General features: G+C 50.3%; 2 protein-coding genes across 4 annotated transcripts in view; both read right to left on the bottom strand.

Moving 5' to 3' along the window:
• Positions 1-795: 795 nt before the first annotated feature.
• Positions 796-14,197, bottom strand: LOC129648835 (intercellular adhesion molecule 2-like). 3 transcript variants are annotated; one of them, XM_055575517.1, is made up of 5 exons: positions 13,989-14,196; positions 6,712-6,816; positions 4,979-5,236; positions 3,407-3,727; positions 796-2,745 (listed from the first exon to the last, which is right to left on the bottom strand). In XM_055575517.1, the coding sequence occupies exons 2-5, from the start codon at positions 6,773-6,775 to the stop codon at positions 2,630-2,632; spliced, it is 759 nt and encodes a 252-aa protein (XP_055431492.1). In that variant the 5' UTR covers positions 6,776-6,816; positions 13,989-14,196; the 3' UTR covers positions 796-2,629. The 3 variants fall into 3 exon arrangements, with proteins under 3 accessions (XP_055431492.1, XP_055431494.1, XP_055431493.1); XM_055575519.1 differs by lacking the exon at positions 6,712-6,816 and having other exon boundaries at positions 13,989-14,197; XM_055575518.1 differs by lacking the exons at positions 6,712-6,816; positions 13,989-14,196 and adding an exon at positions 5,530-6,681.
• Positions 14,198-17,322: 3,125 nt separating this feature from the next.
• LOC129648837 (intercellular adhesion molecule 2-like) overlaps positions 17,323-21,499 on the bottom strand; it is a 4,670-nt gene continuing 493 nt past the window's right edge. Inside the window, exons 2-4 of the mRNA XM_055575520.1 lie at positions 20,178-20,444; positions 18,591-18,911; positions 17,323-17,930 (exon numbers count right to left, since the gene is read on the bottom strand). Coding sequence (XP_055431495.1) covers positions 17,818-17,930; positions 18,591-18,911; positions 20,178-20,444 — 701 coding nt within the window. The 3' untranslated portion in view covers positions 17,323-17,817. The remainder of the gene's footprint in view (positions 17,931-18,590; positions 18,912-20,177; positions 20,445-21,499) is intronic.

Raw genomic sequence — 21,499 nt, 5'->3', positions numbered from 1 at the left:
GCACAGACAGGAGCAAGGGCAGCTAGAGTCTGACACTGTGTCCCCTTCCATTTGCACAACCCTCAGCTCTCCCTGGAGGGTCAACAGGAGGACGAGATGCAACCCCAGGAGGAGGGCCCTCTGGGTTTCCACCACACTACCTGCCCTGCCCGCTGCCTGCCCTGGGCCCCCTGCTCCCCTGGCCAGGCCCTCTCCTTCTCCCTCGCCTACACCAGCCCTGCTTGTAGGACTCGACTGAGGTTCAGCACCACCATCCAGCATCTGAGAAAAGGGGAGCTTCAGTGAGGCTGGGGATCTGGGTGCTGTCAGGGCCTTGCCCTGGGGTTGAAAGAGGCAGCCAGGGGCCAGGGGTGGTGTGGGGAGACCTGTGGGTGAAATTGCTGAGGCCACCCCAGGAACTCTGATGGGGGATCTCTTTTCTCTTCTCCGACTCAGCAAAGCCATGCCCCGACCCCCACCCACCAGTGTCATGGGAACTGTGGGTGCAGATGTATCCCCGGCTTCAGGTAGGGACCGGGTGGGTGGTCAGCAGGGCCTAGGCCAAGGGAGAGATGGAATGCTGGAAGGGCCATGTCCCCTGGGGCAGTGGGGGGTGGTCTTATTATCATCACCACAGACAAGGGTTCTGTCCCCTTAACTTTTCTTCCTTGGGGTCCATGAGGCAGGGGGTAGTCACGGTGAGGGTGCTTCTCCCCCCAGACTACTGATAGCTTCCAGTGAAAGGTCTCAGACTTGTGATCTCCTAAGAAGAAGATTTAGCTTAAGGACCAGAGACCAGGCGTGATCTCTCAAGCGCTTTTGTGTAGCAGAGTTTTATTAAAGTATGAAAAGCACAGAGAAAGTTCTGACGTACACATCAGAAGGGAAGGGGGAGTGCCCCCCTCCCTAGTGTTAGCAAGGAAGTTACATACTTTTTAAATTAGTAATTACAATAAATCAAAATATTGTCTTTAGGTTGTAAAGATCTTGCTAGACCCACTGAGTTATATACTTATTAAATTAGTAATTACAATAAATCAAAAGACTGTTTAGGTTGTAAAGATCTTGCTAGACCCCCTCCCATAATTTACATTTTAAGATAACAGGATTGGCCCAAGGTTTTCAGGAAGGGAAAACTGCCCTCAAGCAGGATACATTGTTGTTATATAACCCTCAGTACAGAGTTTACACAGAGTTGTTTGTTGTAATTATCAATTCCAAGGCTTAAAGAAAAAAGCCTTTTATGTGCCTAACGATTTCCCTTATAGCTCAGTTGTGAAAGAATCTGCCTGCAATACAGGAGACCTGGGTTCAATTCCTGGGTCAGGAAGATCCCCAGGAGAAGGAAATGGCAACCCATTCCAGTATTCTTGCTCCTTGCCTGGAGACTGTCAGGGACAGAGGAGCCTGGCGGGCTACAGTCCATGGGGTCACAAGAGTCGGACACGACTTAGCAACTAAACCACCCATACCATTTGACTAAGGCTAAGGAATGGAGAGAAAAAAAGATGCTTGTTCTTCCCTCCTCCTTGAGATTTCCAGACCCCTATCACCTCCTCCTTGGGGACCCCAGACTTCTTATCGACCTGCCTAGGAATTGACTCTCTCACTACTATGATGCTGAGAGCCTTATGATATGAGAACAGACATCAACCCTGGAGCCCACAGCAGCTTTATCAAGGAGATGCAAACAGCCCTGGAGCCCCTGTGTCCCTCTCATGCCTGCCAACCCCTTTCTACACCTGGCAACCGTTCTTACCCCGCATCCCCAACCAGGCCGTCTCCCCAGGGTGAATGAGTCCCATCTCCACCACATGGAGACCTTGAACCAAGCTGATCTCTGATCCGTGGTGAGAGCCCCTTAGAGCCCCGTCCAGGCCCCACAAGCCAGGTGAAAGGCCAACCCTGTCCCATTGATCGCTGCCCCGGCTGGCAGAGGCCTGGGAGACGGAGCCCTCCCTCGACCTCCTCCCCTTCCCCTCTCTCTGGATGACCAGGGCTGCGGGATCTCCATTTGGCCCAATAACAGAACTGGAGGTAAGAGGCAAGGATTGCTTTTGTTTCCATGGCTCTCAGAAGGCCCAGAGTGGCAGGGGAGGCCTGGCGGGAGGATCCCGGAGCCAAGCCATTGGGGCCCCCGCACTCACCCCTGGATGCTGGCTCTGTTGGCAGAAGACAGAAGTCAGAGCCATGTCCTGGAGGGCCACGTGGGAACAGAGTGTCTCTCTGCCCCTCTGGGCCAGGGTGGGTCTCCCCACCCTCCCTCAGGAGGGAGTCACTCAGGGTCCCATAGGATGGGTGGCTGGTTCCCCGGGCGGGTCGGCCTGGGGGCACACCAGGGCCTGGGTTTGCTGGGGCTCAGGAAGGCCTCTGAAAGAGAGGGTGGAGGGAGGCTGAGGAGACATTTGGAGACAGAAGTTCAGCCAGGCCTGGTGGCTCCCCCTCCTGGCCATTCCCAGGAGGCGACACGAAGGCATGGGGTTAAGTCCAGGTGTTTGTATTCAGGCTGCATCACATGGTCCCTCAGCCAGGCCTGGACCGCACCCTACAGAGCCACACTGAGCTCCAGTGGCCTCCATGACAATGGCCACGCCGCTCATAGGGGCTGTGCCCGGTGGCTCTGTCTCTGCCTCTTCTAAGTGACTTGCACTCAGGTGTTACTTCTCTGCCGTTGTTTGTACCAGTGCAGGAGGACGAATGCCACAAACAAGAGCAGCAGCACTATCACGATCGCCATGATCACCATCTGGTTGTTGGGCACGGGCTCTGGGGAGAGAAGGGGGAGAGGTCACAGAAGTCTTCCGGTCCCAGGTGCCAGGCTCCAGAGGGGCCGCTGTCTACCCATCACCCACGCACCCACCCCTGGGCAGCCTGCTGTCAGTCCGCATTGCAGGGATGAGTGGCAAATGGTGTTATCACTGGAGGGAAGGAGGATGGGGTCCGGGCCACCAGCCGGCCTCTGTGAGGCCGTGAGGGCAGATGGACTCAGATGGTCCCCTTGCCATGCACTGCCAGAACTCATGGTCTGCGCTGTGGCGTGGTCCAGGCCAAGCCCCTTCCTGGGCAGAGATGAGGGTGTTTCGGCCAAACTCTCTGAAGACAAAGAAGATCCTGGCCATCTAGGGCCACAGAAGCAGGACTCCAGGGGACCTTAGGGGTCAGACAGGTCAAATTTATCATTGCAGAGAGGGGTCAAGGCCAGAGAGACGAGCTTGACTTGGTTAAGGTCAGCCAGCTCACTCATGACCAAGCAACTAGTCAGCGTCCAAGCTAGGAACTCGCCAGGAGCTCCAGGGAACCCCAGGGATCAAGTGCCGTTTCCCCGAGTGCCTCCCCTGAGCTGGCAGAGAGTGGGGCGAAGGCGTTCTCTTCCCCTGAAGGGCTGAAAGCAAATGTCCCCCCTCCTGATCTGTGGGCTCCCCCTCACCTTTAACTTCAAGCCTCTGGGGATCTGAGACTCTGTGGACAAGGCCACCGCCACGAGGGCGCAGATCCATCTGGGCCTCGCACGAGAAGTTATGGTGGCCGTCTTCCCTGTGAGCTGTGGTGTTGTGGGTGACCACGGCATCTTGGGGGAAGGGTGCTGTCCCCACAAAGGTGTGATTGTACAAGACCTCAGTACCACGGAGCAGGGTGACAGTGAGGCCTTCGAGGGGTGCCACGGCGGGGACCAGGCACTCGATGGTGAACAGTGTCCCTACGGCCACTGAGGTGTGCGACAGCGTCAGCAGCACTTGCTTTGGAGGGTCTGCAGGAAAGCGGAAGGGAGGTCTGCTCAGGATGGGGGTGCAGCTCGGGCAGGCCCCACCCAGCCCAGCCCATCCCCTGTGACCACGGTGTTCTCAGGAAGTGGGCTGGGGCTGGACGGAGGAAGCAGTTCAGGGTGAACGATGTCCTGGGTGGTAGTTTCAGGGACCTGATGACTTCTGCAATGGACAAGAATGGAGGTGCCCTGGTGTCTCCAAAGAAGAGGTTCAGAATCAGTTCAGTCAACTAGAAAGATAAAAGTTTTGGCTGTGTCTCTTTCCTCTCCATAAATTCAAGAGAAATTTCAAAAATGAAACAGTTGGGTAGTTTTGTTGAGAGAGACTTAGAAGGGAGTACTCACTGGAATGGGGCCATGAATTGTGAGGGTCTTCAGAGGTGGGGGCAAGAGTCAGAGCTGCCTTGGTTTTCAGGATCAGGGTTAAAACATTGCTCTCCCTTAAATATTAAACTCCATGGTTCCCTGAGTTTCCTTTTTTTTTAAATCCAAGATTTATTTCTTTGGTTGTGCCAGGTCTTAATTGTGGTATGTGGGATCTAGTTCCCTGACCAGGGACCAAACCTGGGTCCCCTCCATTGGGAGTGCATAGTCTTAGCCAATGGACAAGCAAGACATCTCCCTGGGTTCATTTTTGAACTAGAATACCTAGCCCCCATTACCCCAGGATAATGTGGTCGATTTAGGACATCTTTCTCCTCATTTGTCCACTGATGACAGATCTGAGCAATACCCTGGGTGCTGAGCTTTCAGGAGAACCCTGGTCTCTCCATGGTCTCTGTGGCCTATGACAGGTGTGTGTGTGTGATGGTCACACATTTGGAAAGGGCCGTCAGGGGAACATAAGACCACGACCCTCTCTCCAGGAGGTGAATGGGTTACTGTAGAGTGTGCCAGCCCTCCTGATGCAGTCCCTGTTGCTTGTCAGGGGATGTGGGGTGTTCTGGTGATGGGGGTGCTCTCCAGCTGGGAGGAGATTCTGGGAAACGAATTTTAGGTTTGTCTAAACCTTGCTTGGATTGCTGCTTCTGAGCAAATCTCAACATCCCAGTTGCTGGCAGGGTTCGAGGAGGCCAGGGGAGGGTGTGAGCAGATTCTGAGCCTGTGCCTGGATCTGAAGCCCAGGGAGGTGCAGGCCATAGGAGAGTGCCCAGGAGCAGTGACAGAGCAGCTCGTTGTGGGTTTGCAGACACAGGCTCCGGCCTCGGGGAGCAGGGCCCCGTGGGCGACACTCACAGAACACGGTGATGTTGAAAACTTTGGTCTCCTGCTTGCCGGCGCAGATGAAACTGCACAGGAGCTGCTCATCCTTGGAGATGTTGTAGACCCTGAACAGCTTCCACTGAGCCTGGCTCTCCAGGACAGTCTTGTTTAGGTCTGTCTCCAGAACAAGTTTCTTGGGGTCCGTACAGCTGGCAGTGCAATTAATCACTTGAACCTCTCCAGACCCCACCATCAGGTGCTCTGGCCCCTCGAACGCCTTCTCACCAGACCCTGGAAGGACACAAAACACTGCTCAGCGGACACCCCCGCTGCCCTGCCCGGCGTGGCTGCCCACATGCGCAGTCTCATCAGTGGGTCCCTTCTGCTCCTCCCTCTGTTCAGACATTACTGCCTCTGGTCTAGACCAAGGGGGATGCTCCCTAGCTGTCTCCCTGCCCCTGACTGCTCTTCCAGCTTGTCCCCTCCAGGTGAGTCTTCCTCATGCACATCTTCTATCCCCATGGAGATTACATTCGAACTCGCCCCCCAGCCCAAATCACCCCTCCTCTGAAGGCCTCCCTGACCTGGAGGTGGATGGTGTCCCCTCAGGCCCCATGTGCATGAGTTCAGCTCCTCCCTCACTCCTTGCCTCTCTCCTGCAAATCCTTGTAGAATACCAGCTGTGTAGCAGGCACTGTTCTAGGCTCTGGGGAGCCATCAGAGACCGAAGAAATTCAAAGGTTGTCCTTGTGGAGCTCACGCTGCTGCAAAGGACGCAGAGTAACCAACAAGCGAACTAGCCAGCCTTTCAATTGGTGGGAAGCGCCCCAGAAAGGAAAGAGGGAGTTGGGTGGGGCTGAGTCATTAAATACTGTGCTCAGGACAGGTTTCATGGAAACAGTGACATTTGAGGAAAGGAGGAAGGAAATGGGGGGAGCTTGGCTGCCAGGTGTCTGCAGAGGGCAGAAAACCAGCAGCGCCAAGACCCTGGGGGAGAAGACACCAGGATGGCTGGAGCCCAGCGAGGAAGAAGGCCAAGAATCGGAACTGATCTCGGCCAACTGGGCCTGTGCTCTGTCCTGTGTTCCCACCACACCCGCACGCCCACATCTAGCCCTCAGCTGGGGAAAGAGAAAGGTTCTCTAGGGAGAGAGAGAGAGCTGCCTTTGAATCCCGAGTTTGCCAGCTCTGTGGCCTTGGGCAAAGTGCTTTCCTTTTCTGAGCCTCAGTTTCTCCATCTGTCAAATGGGCTAGTAATCCCTTTCCTGCATGGTCGTCATGAAGGCACCTGACAGGTTTTCCAAAACAGAGTGCTCACACCTGGAGGCATTCTCCTTCCCTGTCCCCTGGGCCACCCAGAAGGGGCTTCGTTTGCACATTGATGGTCAGCAGAAGACGATGCCCTCCACTGATCTCTGCTGTCCACTGGCCACCTCTGAAGACCCGCTGGGACGTTCCCTTACTTTCCCTTGAGCCCCAGCCTCCTTGGTCTCCCATCAGTCTCCACGACCTGCCACATCCACACACTGAAGTTACGGGGCCTGTTCAACCCAAAGTGTGAAGGCCAGGTCCCCCATCTGCTGCCCCGGGGTCATGGGGTCATGGGGAAATCAGGCTTGCATAGCATCCCACACCCGTGGTGGGCAGTTGCTGTCCTCAAAGCCTCAGCGACTTCTGGACCAGGACCCCCTTCTCCACACGGCACCAGGGGAACAGGCGCCCTAACCTCTGGCGGGAACACACCCAGTCTGGACCCCCAGGCTCACCTTGGCAGCAGAGCAGGACGAGAAAGGCTGTGAGCGCTCCCCAGCCACCAAAAGTGGACATCATGGGTGGTGTCCGCAGGCTCACAGGGAACAGCTGAGGACTGCCTAGAGAGGTGAAGGGCTCTGGTCAGGCAGGCAGCGTGGAGGACTTGTAGCTGCAGTCCTGAACCCCCAGCCTCTGGAAGCTGATGACTACATTTTCTCTCATTATCTGAGTGGTCTTGGGGATGCCACCTGGAAGGCCAACTCCCAGGGCCACAGGTCTGCAAGAAGCTGGGCAGAGGAAGCCAGGAGCCAGCTGATAAGCGGGACATACCTAGTCCTCCTGGCACGCTGCCATCAGGGGTGGACAGGCACCCGGGGCCCATGTGTGTGTGATGCCTGTGCACACGGGGCATTGACCGCTACAAGCCCCAAATCTGGAGAGCCCTGAATCCCACAGGACACTTTTTTGGTGTCAACAAGGGAGGGACTTTCCAAGTCGGAAAGAGGGTTTGGGAGGCGATAGCTGGACATTCTCCCCTGTCCTCTGCCCCTTCCCTTTTAGATTTCTGGTGATGCACACGGTCCCCAGGCACTTTCTTGTCTGTTTTCTTAGCTACATGTGATTTCATGTTACTAATTCAAGGAGGAAGGAAAAGGAAACCAACATTTCACTGATGCCTATTCTCTGTTAGGGACTAAATTAAGGTTTTAATATATTGTCTCATTATCACACCAAATCTAGCCATGTTGATTGTGCATCTGAGGAAGTTCAGGGCTCAGGTGAATTACTAACTTGCCTAAATCACAACGATATTAGGTGATGGAACTGTGGTGAGAATTTAGGAATGAGGAGTGTTTGGTTGGAGAATTGGTGGTTGCCAGGGATTAAAGGGAGGGAGACATGGACTGAAAGAGCAGAGAGGACTTTAGGACGGGGAAGCTGCTCTGTTGGCTACTACAATGGTGCATACGTGTCAGCACACACGTGCCCAAACCCACAGAATGTACACACCAAGACTGAACCGTGATGTCCACTATGATCTTTGTGTGATAATGATGTGTCAATGCAGGCTCATCAGTCAGGAGAAATGGACCACTCTGGTGGGGGATGTTGGTAACAGGAGAAGCTGTGCATGTGTGGGAACAGGAGGTATGTGGCAAGTTTCTACTTCCCCTAAGTTTTGCTCTTAGCCTAAAACTGCTCTTCTAAAAAGAAGTCTACTAAAAAAATGGAGGTAGTGGAGGACAGAGGAGCTGGTGTGTTACAGTCCATGGGGTTGAAAGAGTCGCCACGACTTAGAGACTGAACAACGACAGAAAAATAGCTCAAACACACCACCCTGGAGGGCAGCCTTCTGGGTCAGGATGCTTGTCAGCCATGGATGGTTGTTGCAAATGCAGGCTTTTCTGACTTCCCTGGTGGTCCATTCATTAAGACTCTGCTTCCGAGTGTTTGATCCCTGGTCTAGGGAACTAACATTCCATATGGGCGCTCCATATGTGCGTGGCATAGCCAAAAATAAAGAAACTGCAGGTTTTTAAACTCCATTTTTAGCAGGTTTAGAGGAAGTCATTTACTCGGTCATGTCTAAATTTTTATCTCGAATTACATTTTTAAAATATGTATTTACTTGGCTGCACCAAGTCTTAGTTCTGGCATGCGGGATCTAGTTCCCTGACCAGGGTTGGAACCCAGACCCCATGCATTGGAAACTCAAAGTCTTAGCCACTGGACCACCAGGGAATTTCCTCCGAGTACACTTTAAAAGATATTTAAACACAAAACCCAGTTCTACATTGTTTATGAGACACATCTAATGAGTAAGAGTGTGGAATGGTGGAATGAAAAAAGATATACCAGGCAAAAGCTAACCAAAAGAAAAGCCGGGAAAGGTTTATTCATATCAAAGAAGAAGGAATTTTAAGACAAAAAATATTTATGAGGGATACAATGAGTACCTAGATTAAACGGTCAACTCATACAGAAATTATAATTGTTGTAAACTTGTAAGCACTTAGCTTGAAGGAACACCAAAGAGATAAAACCATCATCATAGCAAGAAATTTTAATACAACATCTCTCTGTTATGAATAATGAAGCAAATGTGAAAAGATGCTCAGCATCATTCATCATGAGGGAAAGGCACATCAAAGCCACAATGAGACATCACCCCACCACTGTCAGAATGGTTATCATCAAAGACAACAAATAAAAACATTGGCAAGGGTGTGGAGAAAAGGGAGCCCTCGTGTCCTCCTGGTGGGATTGTAGATTGGTGCGAATGCTGTGGAGAAACGTGTGGGAGTGCCTCAAAAATTAAAAATAGAACTGCCGTATGATCCAGCAATTTCACTTTCTGGGTATTCTCCTGAAAAAAACAAAAGCACTAATTTGACAACATATGTGCGCACCAATGTCCACTGTGGCGTTATTTCCAATAGCCAACACGTGAAAGCCACCTGAATGTTCATCCATAGATGCATGAATAAAGATGTGTTTGGTATAACTACACAACGGAATATTATTCAGCCATAAAGAATGAAATCTTGCCATTTTCGACAACACGGACAGACCTGGAGGGTATTATCCCAAGTGCAATGACCCAGACAGAGACAGACAAGTACCATATGATCTCACATATATGCAGAATCTGAAAAACAAAACAAACAAAACCAAAACCAGGCTCCTATATATAGAAAACAAATGGGTGGTTGCTGGAGGCGAAGGGGCCGAGCAGGGTCCAAAATAGATGAATGGGATTAAGAGGGGCAAAGCACCAATTACAGAGTAAGCCACAGGGATGTAATACAGCATGAGGAATATGGTCAGTAATATCGGAATAACTTTGTATGGAAGCAGGTGGATACTAGACTTATTGTGATAACTGCATAATGTAGGCAAATACCAAACCACTGTGTAGAACACCTGAAGGTTACATAATACTGTATATTATAAGCCAGTCTAAAAATATGAAGTAATGTCTCTTGCAATTCACAAAAGAAGAAGACTATAGATTCATAGAAACAGAAAGCAGAACAGTGGTTGCCAGGGCCTGGGGGCAGGGGGAAATGGTGAGTTGTTTGCTTAATGGGTATAGACTTTCAGTTTTGTGAGATAAAAAAAGTTTTGAGATCCATCGTGAAACAATGTGAATGTAACCCAACCAAATTTACATTTAAAAAGAGTTATGTGGTGTATTTTGTGTTGGGTGTATTTTACCATAATTGAACATTTAATTTACACAACGTTGTAAATCTTCAATAAGCTTAAAAATTCAAAACTTACAAAAATTAAAAACTTATGAATCGTTTCTGCCAAGAAATATGAACCCAAGTAGAACAAGTCTTAGAAAAAGTCAGTTCGGTTCAGTGGCTCAGTCGTGTCTGACTCTTTGTGGACACGCAAAAGGTACCTAACTTGATTGAAGAAGAAATAAAAAGCCTGAACCGTTTTACAACTATTATAGAAATTACATCCATAATTTGAAATCTCCCCACAAAGGAAATATCAAGTCTAGATAGCATTACAGAAGTTTAAGTAGGGATCATTTTAATCTTACAAAAACTCTCTCTGAGAATGAAAATAGCAGGAACACGCTGTCTTTCTAAGAGGCCGGTGGAACCTTAATGCCAAAATGAGACAAGAATAGGATGAAATAGAAAAATTAGAAGCCAGTGTTACTCGTGAATACAAATGCAAAATAAAAACACAAACAAACCAAATCTAGCCATGTGTTAAAAACATTAGACATCATATCCAAGTTAGGCTTAGCTATGAAAAGCTGGTCGCACGATAGAAGAGAAAGCTGCAAATGTCATTTATTATTGTCGGGAATAGTAAACTTTGGTGCTTTATGTCACGATACTTCTGCCCTGCTCTGGAATCCTCTCTATTTACAGCAGATAATTTCCTGCAACCTGAGACTCACCTTATGTTCCATGACCCCACCTCAAGTTTATACCATGTTTCCTTTTTGCTTTTTTGCCTCAGGGTCTTCTTCAATGCTTTAGGAGTCACTTAGATACCTGCTAGTGTTTCTTAGAAGCCTAGGAGTGTCAAGTTCCCTAACATGAAACCCTCAACCAAGGAGAGGCCAAGAGCTAGGAGAAACATGGCCCAGCCTCTTTCTTTTGGGGTGGCAGTTCTAGCCAGCATCCTGTAGACCTATCAGAGATTCTGAAAGGCTTCAACTCCCTTTGCTTACACCCGCAACATCAGTTATGCATCTTCTATTGGCTTTCTCTCCCCTGGTTCAGTCTTCTTCCTTCACTCCCTACTTCCTGGCCTCAATCATTAAGTAATCTACCTGAACTGAAGTCCTTGTTGCAGGCTCTACTCTGAAGGAGTCCAAACTAAAATCTTATGTTACAGATTTAGGAAGAAAAAACATATGATCATCTTAACAGATCTAGGGAAAAAAATGATGACATTCAATATTCTTTCATGATAAAACCTCTTAGCAGACTAGAAGGAAATATCCTTAACATGATAAAGGAAACTCAGAAAAAGTTTGCATGTGTACTATTATTTTTTTAACATCCGTATTATCTTTTTAAAGAGTACATCTTCAGAGTAATTCCTTTAAAATCTGGAACCAAACAAGGATGCCCACTATCTTTGCTTGTATGTTAACATTTTACCAGATGTCCTAGACAATATAGTAAGACAAGAAAAAGAAATTAAAGGCTTAGGGATGGGAAAAGAGCAAAATCATAAGTTTTTTCATATGATGTGGTTGCCTAGATAGAACATTCAAATGAATGATTCAAAATAATCAGAGATTTTAGCAAGACAGCTAGCTGTAAGATCAATATCCAAAAAGAAATTGCTTTTGTATAGAACAGTAACATACAAAAATGTAATTTAGGACTTCCCTGTTGGTCCAGTGGTTAATTCTCTGCACTTATACTGCAGGGGCCACAGGTTTGATCCCTGGTCAGGGAAGTTCTGCATGCTGCACAGAGCATCCAGGAAAGAAAAGTAATTTTAAAAGCACACTATGTTATAGCAGCAAAAAGATAGAAGTGATACATATACAGAAACAAAAAGATAGCAGAATATAAGACTTAAAGTCAGAAATTTCTAACACACAATTGAAAGACATTGAACACAATTTAAATAAATGTAGAACCCGCCCATGTTTGTGACTAAGGGATTCAATATTATAATGAGGACAATGTTCTTCCTATAGATTTAATGCAATTCTAATAGATCCCAATAAGGGATTTCATGGAAAACAAAAGATGATTCTAAACCTTATTATGGAATGAACAAAAGGACCAAGACACCCCTAAAGAAGAATAAAATGAGGGGATTTGCCCTACTAGATATGAAGACTTACTATAAAATATAATTTTATTGTAGATGAAGGCAAATTAACCAGTGGAACAGTAAAGTGCCCAGAAATAGTCTTGTGTGAAACTCACACCTGACAAACATGGCCCTGGAGATCACTGGGTGGAGAAGGAGATAAAAATGAATGATGCTTCATCAACTGGTCAACTATATGGAGAAAAAGGATGGGAAATGTATCCCTACATTGCTCCCTTCATTGGGAGGGATGTATCCCCTCATTCCTCACCTGGAATGAAGAAATCAATTCTATCTAATTTAAAGATTTACATGTAAAAGAACACTTTAAAAACTTTTATAAGAAAATATATAATTAGTCACTCAGTCGTGTCCAACTCTGTGACCCGGGGGACTATAGACTGCCAGGATCCATTGTCCATGGGATTTCCCAGGCGAGAATACTGGAGTGGGTTGCCATTTCCTACTTCAGGAGATCTTCCTGACCCAGGGGTCAAGCCCTTGGCTCCTGCAGTGGATCCTGTGTTGCAGGCAAATTCTTTACCTGCTGAGCCACCAGGGAAATCCATAAAAAAATATAGGAGAGTATGTTTACGTCCTTGGGGCAAGGAAGGATTTCCTAAGCAAGACCTCAAGATCACCACTGCTAGAAAAAACAACTGATAATTTTGAGTATATTAAAGACATGATGAACATTTCAAAGAAAACAAAATGTCTCGGAGCAAGGGAAATTAAAACCACAATGAGGAACCACTTTATATCTACTAGATTGGCAGAAGTTAAGAAAGTTGACAAGACCAATTGTTGGAGAGGCTGTGGGTCAATAGGAACTCGTATATTGCTGGTGAGAGTGTATTTTGGTTCTCTGAGAAATAATCAGGCATTATCTTCTAATGCTGAATAGTGCCATTCCGTATAACCCACAATTCCACCCTTAGATATATGCCCTAGAGAAACTCTTGCGCTAAGAACCAGAAGACCTGTCCCCTTCTTACTATCTGTATGACCCTGGGCAAGTCGCTTTAATCTCTGGGTGCCTCAGTTTTCTCTTCTGTAAAATGGGATTAACCATAGCACATTCCTTATAGACATAGTGTGTGGATTAAACTAATTAAATGACAATATTTAAAAGTATTCAAAACAGTAGCTGGCACACAGTATATGTTATATAACTATTACATAAAATGAAAATAAATGCATGTGTGATAAAGCACTAAACTGCATATGTGATAAAGCACTAAATTAAAGAAAGAATCAAGAGAAGAATAGAAACAGACTTCGGGAGGGTGGTTACTGATGTCTGGGTGGAGCTGAGTAGCACAGCAGGTAGATGGAAAGTTTAGTGGTAGTTCGTCCTTGGGTTGAGTGTTGGGTTCGGGGCTGATCGTTATATTATCTTACTGTGCAATGCACATGCATGTTACATAGATGTGTTCATTATGTGTCACATGGTAAATTTCACAAAAATAATACAAAGGGAAAAGAGAAATTCCTACATATCTAGAAAGAAGAGGCTGCTTGAGACTATGAGCCACAGGGTAGGAAAGTCCCTTCTAACCAGGTAGGACTTTATTGAATGGGATTCATCAGGAACCTTGGGTGTGACCCCAAGAGGCTGGGGACTATACTTGTCCCTTAAGCATCAGCTCTGAGCTCAGTCCAGATGACTGGACCCATGTGGGCCATGGTGGGAAGGCAGCCCCAGGCTTCTAAGTCAGTTGTGTGGTTGACAGAGCAGGGGAGGAAGAGAAAGGACAAAAACAGGAAATAACCACAAAGCAATAGGCTGTTGGACTCAGAGAGATGGCTGGCTGAGCTCCTCATGCAACGACCAACCAGCCGGAGGAAATTTTGTAGTAACTGCAGCCCCTGGGCTTATGGGAAGACAGGGAGAGAAAGAACAAGAACTCAAGTGTTGATTGACAGTCTATCCCAAGCCCTTTCCACTCTGCCAAGAGGGAAGCAGGGAGCATCACCTTACCTGTATCTGCAAACGGGTGATGCCGTGATGGGTAAACAGGGTGGCCGAGGTCCAGCTTCCAGCAGCCGTTGTTCCCTGGGCTGCTGCTGGTTCAACAAGTGTTGCCTGGTTTTTCACTGATTTCCCTTCTCAGAAGTCACGTGCTTCCTGTCTCAGCTCTGACCTCACACTAACATCACTTTCTGTTTATTACTTCTTGTTTTAAATCCCGATAAATATATACCGGGGCTTCCCAGGTGGCTCATTGTTTAAGGATCCGCCTGCCAATGAAGGAGCCGATTCCTGAGTCAGGAAGATCCCCTGGAGAATGAAATGACACCCCACTCCAGTGTTCTTTCCGGGAACCCCCAAGGACAGAGGAGTCTGGTGGGGTATAGTGCATGGAGTCCCAAATAGTCAGACATGACTGAGCATGCACGCACGCATTCAAGGGACCAAGACAGTTGAGGCCACACAAGCTGAAGACTCCCTGGTTGGGGATCTTAGTTCCTCAACCAGGAATTAAGCTCGGGTCAGAGCAGTGAAACTGCTACTCATCAGTGGACCAGCAGGAAATTCCCTCTGCACTCTTTTTTTTTGATGTGTGGTTTCTGTGCTCCTGGGAGCCTTGGATGAATGAGACAGATCTGGGATGAGTCACCCTCTGAACCCCTGCAGGAGGCTTGTCAACATCAGGGAGCAGGGTCTTCCTGTATACGACATCCCCAACCACCAAACTCTTCCACTTACACCTAGGAACGATTGTGTTCTGAGATCTTTTCACATCCGCCACTTCACCTAACAATTAAAAAAAACCCTCCCCTGGCAGAGTAGCTTTGTACCAAGAGGCAGAGTTTCAGAGCTGGTGCTAGGCAGCCAGCTGGGCTCACCCACAAGCAGAGGTTTTGCTCTCACAGGCCTGCCCCTGAGCACCTGCCACTGAAAGTCCTGGCTTAGGAAAGACACAAATGAGTATGCGTCTGGGACTTTGCCGGTGGCCGAGTGGTAAAGAGTCCACCTGCCAATGCAGGAGATGCAAGAGGCTGGAGTTCGATCACTGGGTAGGAAGATCCCCCAGAAGAGGGAATGGCAACCCGTTCCATATTCTTGCCTGGGGAATCCATTGACAGATAACCCTGGTGGACTACAGTCCACGGGGTTGCAAAGAGTCGGACACGACTGAAGAGACTGAGCACAGCACAGACAGGAGCAAGGGCAGGGAGAGTCTGACACTGTGTCCCCTTCCATTTGCACAACCCTCAGCTCTCCCTGGAGGGTCAACAGGAGGAGAGGACGGAACCCCAGGAGGAGGGCCCTCTGGGTTTCCACCACACTACCTGCCCTGCCCGCTGCCTGCCCTGGGCCCCCTGCTCCCTTGGCCAGGCCCTCTTCTTCCCCCTCGCCAGGCCCTCTCCTTCCCCCTAGCCTACACCAGCCCTGCTTGTAGGACTCGACTGAGGTTCAGCACCACCATCCAGCATCTGAGAAAAGGGGAGCTTCAGTGAGGCTGGCGGTCTGGGTGCTGTCAGGGCCTTGCCCTGGGGTTGAAAGAGGCAGCCAGGGGCCAGGGGTGGTGTGGGGAGACCTGTGGGTGAAATTGCTGAGGCCACCCCAGGATCTCTGATGGGGGATCTCTTTTCTCTTCTCCATCTCAGCAGAGTCGTGCCCCAACCCCCACCCACCAGTGCCATGGGAACTCTGGGTGCAGATGTATCCCCAGCTTCAGGTAGGGACCAGGTGGGTGGTCAGCAGGGCCTAGGCCAAGGGAGAGATCGGAATGCTGGAAGGGCCATGTGCCCTGGGGCGGTGGGGGGTGGTCTTATAATCATCACCACAGACAAGGGTTCTGTCTCCTTAACTTTTCTTCCTTGGGGTCCACTGAGGCAGGGGGTAGTCACGGTGAGGGTGCTTCTCCCCCCAGACTACTGATAGCTTCCAGTGAAAGGTCTCAGACTCGTGATCTCCTAAGAAGAAAATTTAGCTTAGGGACCAGAGACCAGGCGTGATCTCTCAAGCGCTTTTGTGTAGCAGAGTTTTATTAAAGTATGAAAAGCACAGAGAAAGCTTCTGACATAGACATCAGAAGGGAAGGGGGAGTGCCCCCCTCCCTAGTGTTAGCAAGGGAGTTATATACTTTTTAAATTAGTAATTACAATAAATCAAAATATTGTCTTTAGGTTGTAAAGATCTTGCTAGACCCACTGAGTTATATACTTATTAAATTAGTAATTACAATAAATCAAAAGACTGTTTAGGTTGTAAAGATCTTGCTAGACCCCCTCCCATAATTTACATTTTAAGATAACAGGATTGGCCCAAGGTTTTCAGGAAGGGAAAACTGCCCTCAAGCAGGATACATTGTTGTTATATAACCCTCAGTACAGAGTTTAAACAAAGTTGTTTGTTGTAATTATCAATTCCAAGGCTTAAAGAAAAAAGCCTTTTATGTGCCTAAGGACTTCCCTTATAGCTCAGTTGTGAAAGAATCTGCCTGCAATACAGGAGCCCTGGGTTCAATTCCTGGGTCAGGAAGATCCCCAGGAGAAAGAAATGGCAACCCATTCCAGTATTCTTGCTCCTTGCCTGGAGACTGTCAGGGACAGAGGAGCCTGGCGGACTACAGTCCATGGGGTCACAAGAGTCGGACACGACTTAGTGACTAAACCATCCATACCATGTGACTAAGGCTAAGGAATGGAGAGAAAAAACGATGTTTGTTCTTCCCTCCTCCTTGAGATTTCCAGACCCCTATCACCTCCTCCTTGGGGAGCCCAGACTTCTTACCGACCTGCCTAGGAATTGACTCTCTCACTACTATGATGCTGAGAGCCTCATGATATGAGAACAGACATCAACCCTGGAGCCCACACCAGCTTCATCACGGAGCTGCAAACAGCCCTGGAGCCCCCGTGTCCCTCTCATGCCTGCCAACCCCTTTCTACACCTGGCAACCGTTCTTACCCCGCATCCCCAACCATGCCATCTCCCCAGAGTGGATGAGTCCCATCTCCACCACACGGAGACCTTCAACCAACCTGATCTCTGATCCGGGTGAGGGTCCCTTAGAGCCCCGTCCAGGCCCCGGAAGCCACGTGAAAGGCCAACCCTGTCCCGCTGATCGCTGCCCCGGCTCGCAGAGGCCTGGGAGATGGAGCCCTCCATCGACCTCCTCCCCTTCCCCTCTCTCTGGATGACCAGGGCTGCAGGATCTCCATTTGGCCCAATAACAGAACTGGAGGTAAGAGGCAAGGATTGCTTTTGTTTCCATGGCTCTCAGAAGGCCCTGAGTGGCAGGGGAGGCCTGGCGGGAGGATCCCGGAGCCAAGCCATTGGGGCCCCCACATTCACCCCTGGATGCTGGCTCTGTTGGCAGAAGACAGAAGTCAGAGCCATGTCCTGGAGGGCCATGTGGGAACAGAGTGTCTCTCTGCCCCTCTGGGCCAGGGTGGGTCTCCCCACCCTCCCTCAGGAGGGAGTCACTCAGGGTCCCATAGGATGGGTGGCTGGTTCCCCGGGCGGGTCGGCCTGGGGGCACACCAGGGCCTGGGTTTGCTGGGGCTCAGGAAGGCCTCTGAAAGAGAGGGTGGAGGGAGGCTGAGGAGACATTTGGAGACAGAAGTTCAGCCAGGCCTGGTGGCTCCCCCTGCTGGCCATTACCAGGAGGTGACACGAAGGCATGGGGTTAAGTCCAGGTGTTTGTATTCAGGCTGCATCACATGGTCCCTCAGCCAGGCCTGGACTGCATCCTAAGGACCCACACTGAGTTCCAAGGCTGGCATGACAGTGGCCACTCCGCTCATAGGGGCTGTGCCCGGTGGCTCCGTCTCTGCCTCTTCTAAGTGGCTTGCACTCAGGTGTTACTTCTCTGTTGTTTGTACCAGTGCAGGAGGACGAATGCCACAAACAAGAGCAGCGGCACTATCACGATCGCCATGATCACCATCTGGTTATTGGGCACGGGCTCTGGGGAGAGAAGGGGGAGAGGTCACAGAAGTCCTCCGGTCCCAGGTGCCAGGCTCCAGAGGGGCCGCTGTCTACCCGTCACCCACCCACCCACCCCTGGGCAGCCTGCTGTCACTCCGCATTGCAGGGATGAGTGGCAAATGGTGTTATCACTGGAGGGAAGGAGGACAGGGTCCAGGCCACCAGCCGGCCTCTGTGAGACCATAGGGCACATGGACTCAGATGGTCCCCTTTCCATGCGCTGCCAGAACTCATGGTCTGCGCTGTGGCGTGGTCCAGGCCAAGCCCCTCCCTGGGCAGAGATGAGAGAGTTTCGGCCAAACTCTCTGAAGACAAAGAAGATCCTGGCCATCTAGGGCCAGAGAAGCAGGACTCCAGGGGACCTTAGGGGTCAGACAGGTCAAATTTATCATTGCAGAGAGGGGTCAAGGCCAGAGAGATGAGCTTGACTTGGTTAAGGTCAGCCAGCTCACTCATGACCAAGCAACTAGTCAGCGTCCAAGCTAGGAACTCGCCAGGAGCTCCGGGTAACCCCAGGGATCAAGTGCCATTTCTCCAAGTGCCTCCCCTGAGCTGGCAGAGAGGGGGGCGAAGGCGTTCTCTTCCCCTGAAGGGCTGAAAGCGAATGTCCCCCCTCCTGATCTGTGGGCTCCCCCTCACCTTTAACTTCAAGCCTCTGAGGATCTGAGACTCTGTGGACAAGGCCACCGCCACGAGAGCGCAGGTCCATCTGGGCCTCGCACGAGAAGTTACGGTGGCCGTCTTCCCTGTGAGCTGTGGTGTTGTGGGTGACCACGGCATCTTGGGGGAAGGGTGCTGTCCCCACAAAGGTGTGATTGTACAAGACCTCAGTACCACGGAGCAGGGTGACAGTGAGGCCTTCGAGGGGTGCCACGGCGGGGACCAGGCACTCGATGGTGAACAGTGTCCCTACGGCCACTGAGGTGTGCGACAGCGTCAGCAGCACTTGCTTTGGAGGGTCTGCAGGAAAGCGGAAGGGAGGTCTGCTCAGGATGGGGGTGCAGCTCGGGCAGGCCCCACCCAGCCCAGCCCATCCCCTGTGACCACGGTGTTCTCAGGAAGTGGGCTGGGGCTGGACGGAGGAAGCAGTTCAGGGTGAACGATGTCCTGGGTGGTAGTTTCAGGGACCTGATGACTTCTGCAATGGACAAGAATGGAGGTGCCCTGGTGTCTCCAAAGAAGAGGTTCAGAATCAGTTCAGTCAACTAGAAAGATAAAAGTTTTGGCTGTGTCTCTTTCCTCTCCATAAATTCAATAGAAATTTCAAAAATGAAACAGTTGGGTAGTTTTGTTGAGAGAGACTTAGAAGGGAGTACTCACTGGAATGGGGCCATGAATTGTGAGGGTCTTCAGAGGTGGGGGCAAGAGTCAGAGCTGCCTTGGTTTTCAGGATCAGGGTTAAAACATTGCTCTCCCTTAGATATTAAACTCCATGGTTCCCTGAGTTCCTGTTTTTTTTTTTTTTTTTAAACCCAAGATTTATTTCTCTTGTTGTTCCAGGTCTTAGCTGTGGTATGTGGGATCTAGTTCCCTGACCAGGGATGAAACCTGGGTCCCCTGTCTTGGGAGTGCATAGTCTTAGCCACTGGACCACCAGGACATCTCCCTGGGTTCATTTTTGAACTAGAATACCTAGCCCCCATTACCCCAGGATAATGTGGTAGATTTAGGACATCTTTCTCCTCATTTGTCCACTGATGACAGTTCTGAGCGATACCCTGGGTGCCGAGCTTCCAGGAGAACCCTGGTCTCTCCAGGGTCTCTGTGGCCCATGGGCAGGTGTGTGTGTGTGTGTGATGGTCACACATTTGGAAAGGGCCCTCAGGGGAAGATAAGACCACAACCTTCTCTCCAGGAGGTGAATGGGTTAGTGATGGTTGTGCCAGGCCTCCTGATGGGGTCCCTGCTGCTTGTCATGGGATGCAGGGTATTCTGGTGATGGGGGTGCTCCCCAGTGGGAGGAAACTGTGGAAATGACTTTTAGATTTGTCTAAACCTTGCTTGGATTGTCTGCCTCTGAGCAAATCTCAAAATCCTGGTTGCTGGTAGGGTTCAAGGAGGCCAGGGGAGGGTGTGAGCAGATTCTGAGCCTGTGGCCTGGATCCAGGAGCCCAGGGAGGTGCAGGCCATAGGAGAGTGCCCAGGAGCAGTTACAGAGCAGCTCGTTGTGGGTTTGCAGACACAGGCTCCGGTCCTGGGGAGCAGGGCCCCGTGGGCGACACTCACAGAACACGGTGATGTTGAAAACTTTCATCTCCTCCTTGCCGTCGCAGATGAAACTGCACATGCGCTCCATGTTCTCGGAGATGTTGATGACCTTGAACAACTTCCACTGAGCCTGGCCCTCCAGGAAAGTCTTGTGTAGGGCTGTCTCCAGAACAAGTTTCTTGGGGTCCATACAACTGGCAGTAAGATTAATCACCTGAAACTCTCCAGACCCCACCAACAGGTGCTTTGGCTCCATGGATACCTCGAACTGCTCCTCACCAGAACCTGGAAACCAGAAAACTCTGCTCAGCAGACAGCCCTGCTGCCCTGCCTGGAGGAGCTGCCCATGGTGGGCACTCTGATCAAGGGGTCCCTTCTGCTCCTCTCTCCTTGTGCAGACATTATTGCCTGTGATCTAGACCAAGGGGGCTGCCCTCTAGCTGTCTCCCTGCCCCTGACTGCTCTTCTTCCAGCTTCTCACCTTCAGGTGAGTATTCGTCAGGCACATCTTCTATCCCCAAGAAGATTGTATTCAAACTCGCCCCCCAGCCCAAATGACCCCTCCTCTGTGAAGGCCTCCCTGAAATGGAAGTGGATCGTGTCCTCTCAGGCCCCGGTTCCATGAGTTCAGCTCCTCCTGCACTCCTTCACTGTCTTCTGCAAATCCTTGTAGAACACCGGCTGTGTGGCAGGCACCATTCTAGGCTCTGGGGAGCCATCAGAGACGGAAGAAGACCAAGGCTTCCCCTTGTGGAGCTCACACTGCCGCAAGGGACACAGAGTAACAGACAAGGAAACTAACCTGTTTTCAGTTGGTGGGAAGTACCTGGGAAAGGAAATAGGGAGTGGGGTGCAGCTGCCATGTTAATACTGTGCTCAGCACAGGTTTCATGGAAACGGTGACATTTGAGCTAAGGATGAAGGAGATGGGGGGACTTGGCTGGCAGGTGTCTGCTGAGGGCAGAAAACCACCAGCACTAAGACCCTGGGCAGAGAGGAGACCAGGTGGGTCAGAGCCCAGCAAGGAAGAAGGTGAGGAATCTGAACTGATCTCGGCCAGCTAGGCCTGTGCTGTGCCCTGTTTTCCCGCCACACCCGCACGCCCCACCTAGCCCTCAGCTGGGGCAAGAGGGAGGCTCCGCAGGGAGAGAGAGAGAGAGCTGCATTTGAATCCCAAGTTTGCCAGCTCTGTGGCCTTGGGCAAAGTGATTGCTCTTTCTGAGCCTCAGTTTGTCCATCTGTCAAATGGGTTAGTAATCCCTTTCCTGCATGGTTGCCATGAAAACACCTGGCAGGTTTTCCAAAACACAGCACTGAGCACATGGAGGCATTCTCCTTCA

The sequence above is a fragment of the Bubalus kerabau genome, chromosome 4 (genome assembly GCF_029407905.1).
Source record: "Bubalus kerabau isolate K-KA32 ecotype Philippines breed swamp buffalo chromosome 4, PCC_UOA_SB_1v2, whole genome shotgun sequence".
Taxonomy (NCBI): Eukaryota; Metazoa; Chordata; class Mammalia; order Artiodactyla; family Bovidae; genus Bubalus; species Bubalus kerabau.
Note: the sequence above shows the minus strand (reverse complement) of the source record. Positions and strands in the feature narration are given on the sequence as shown.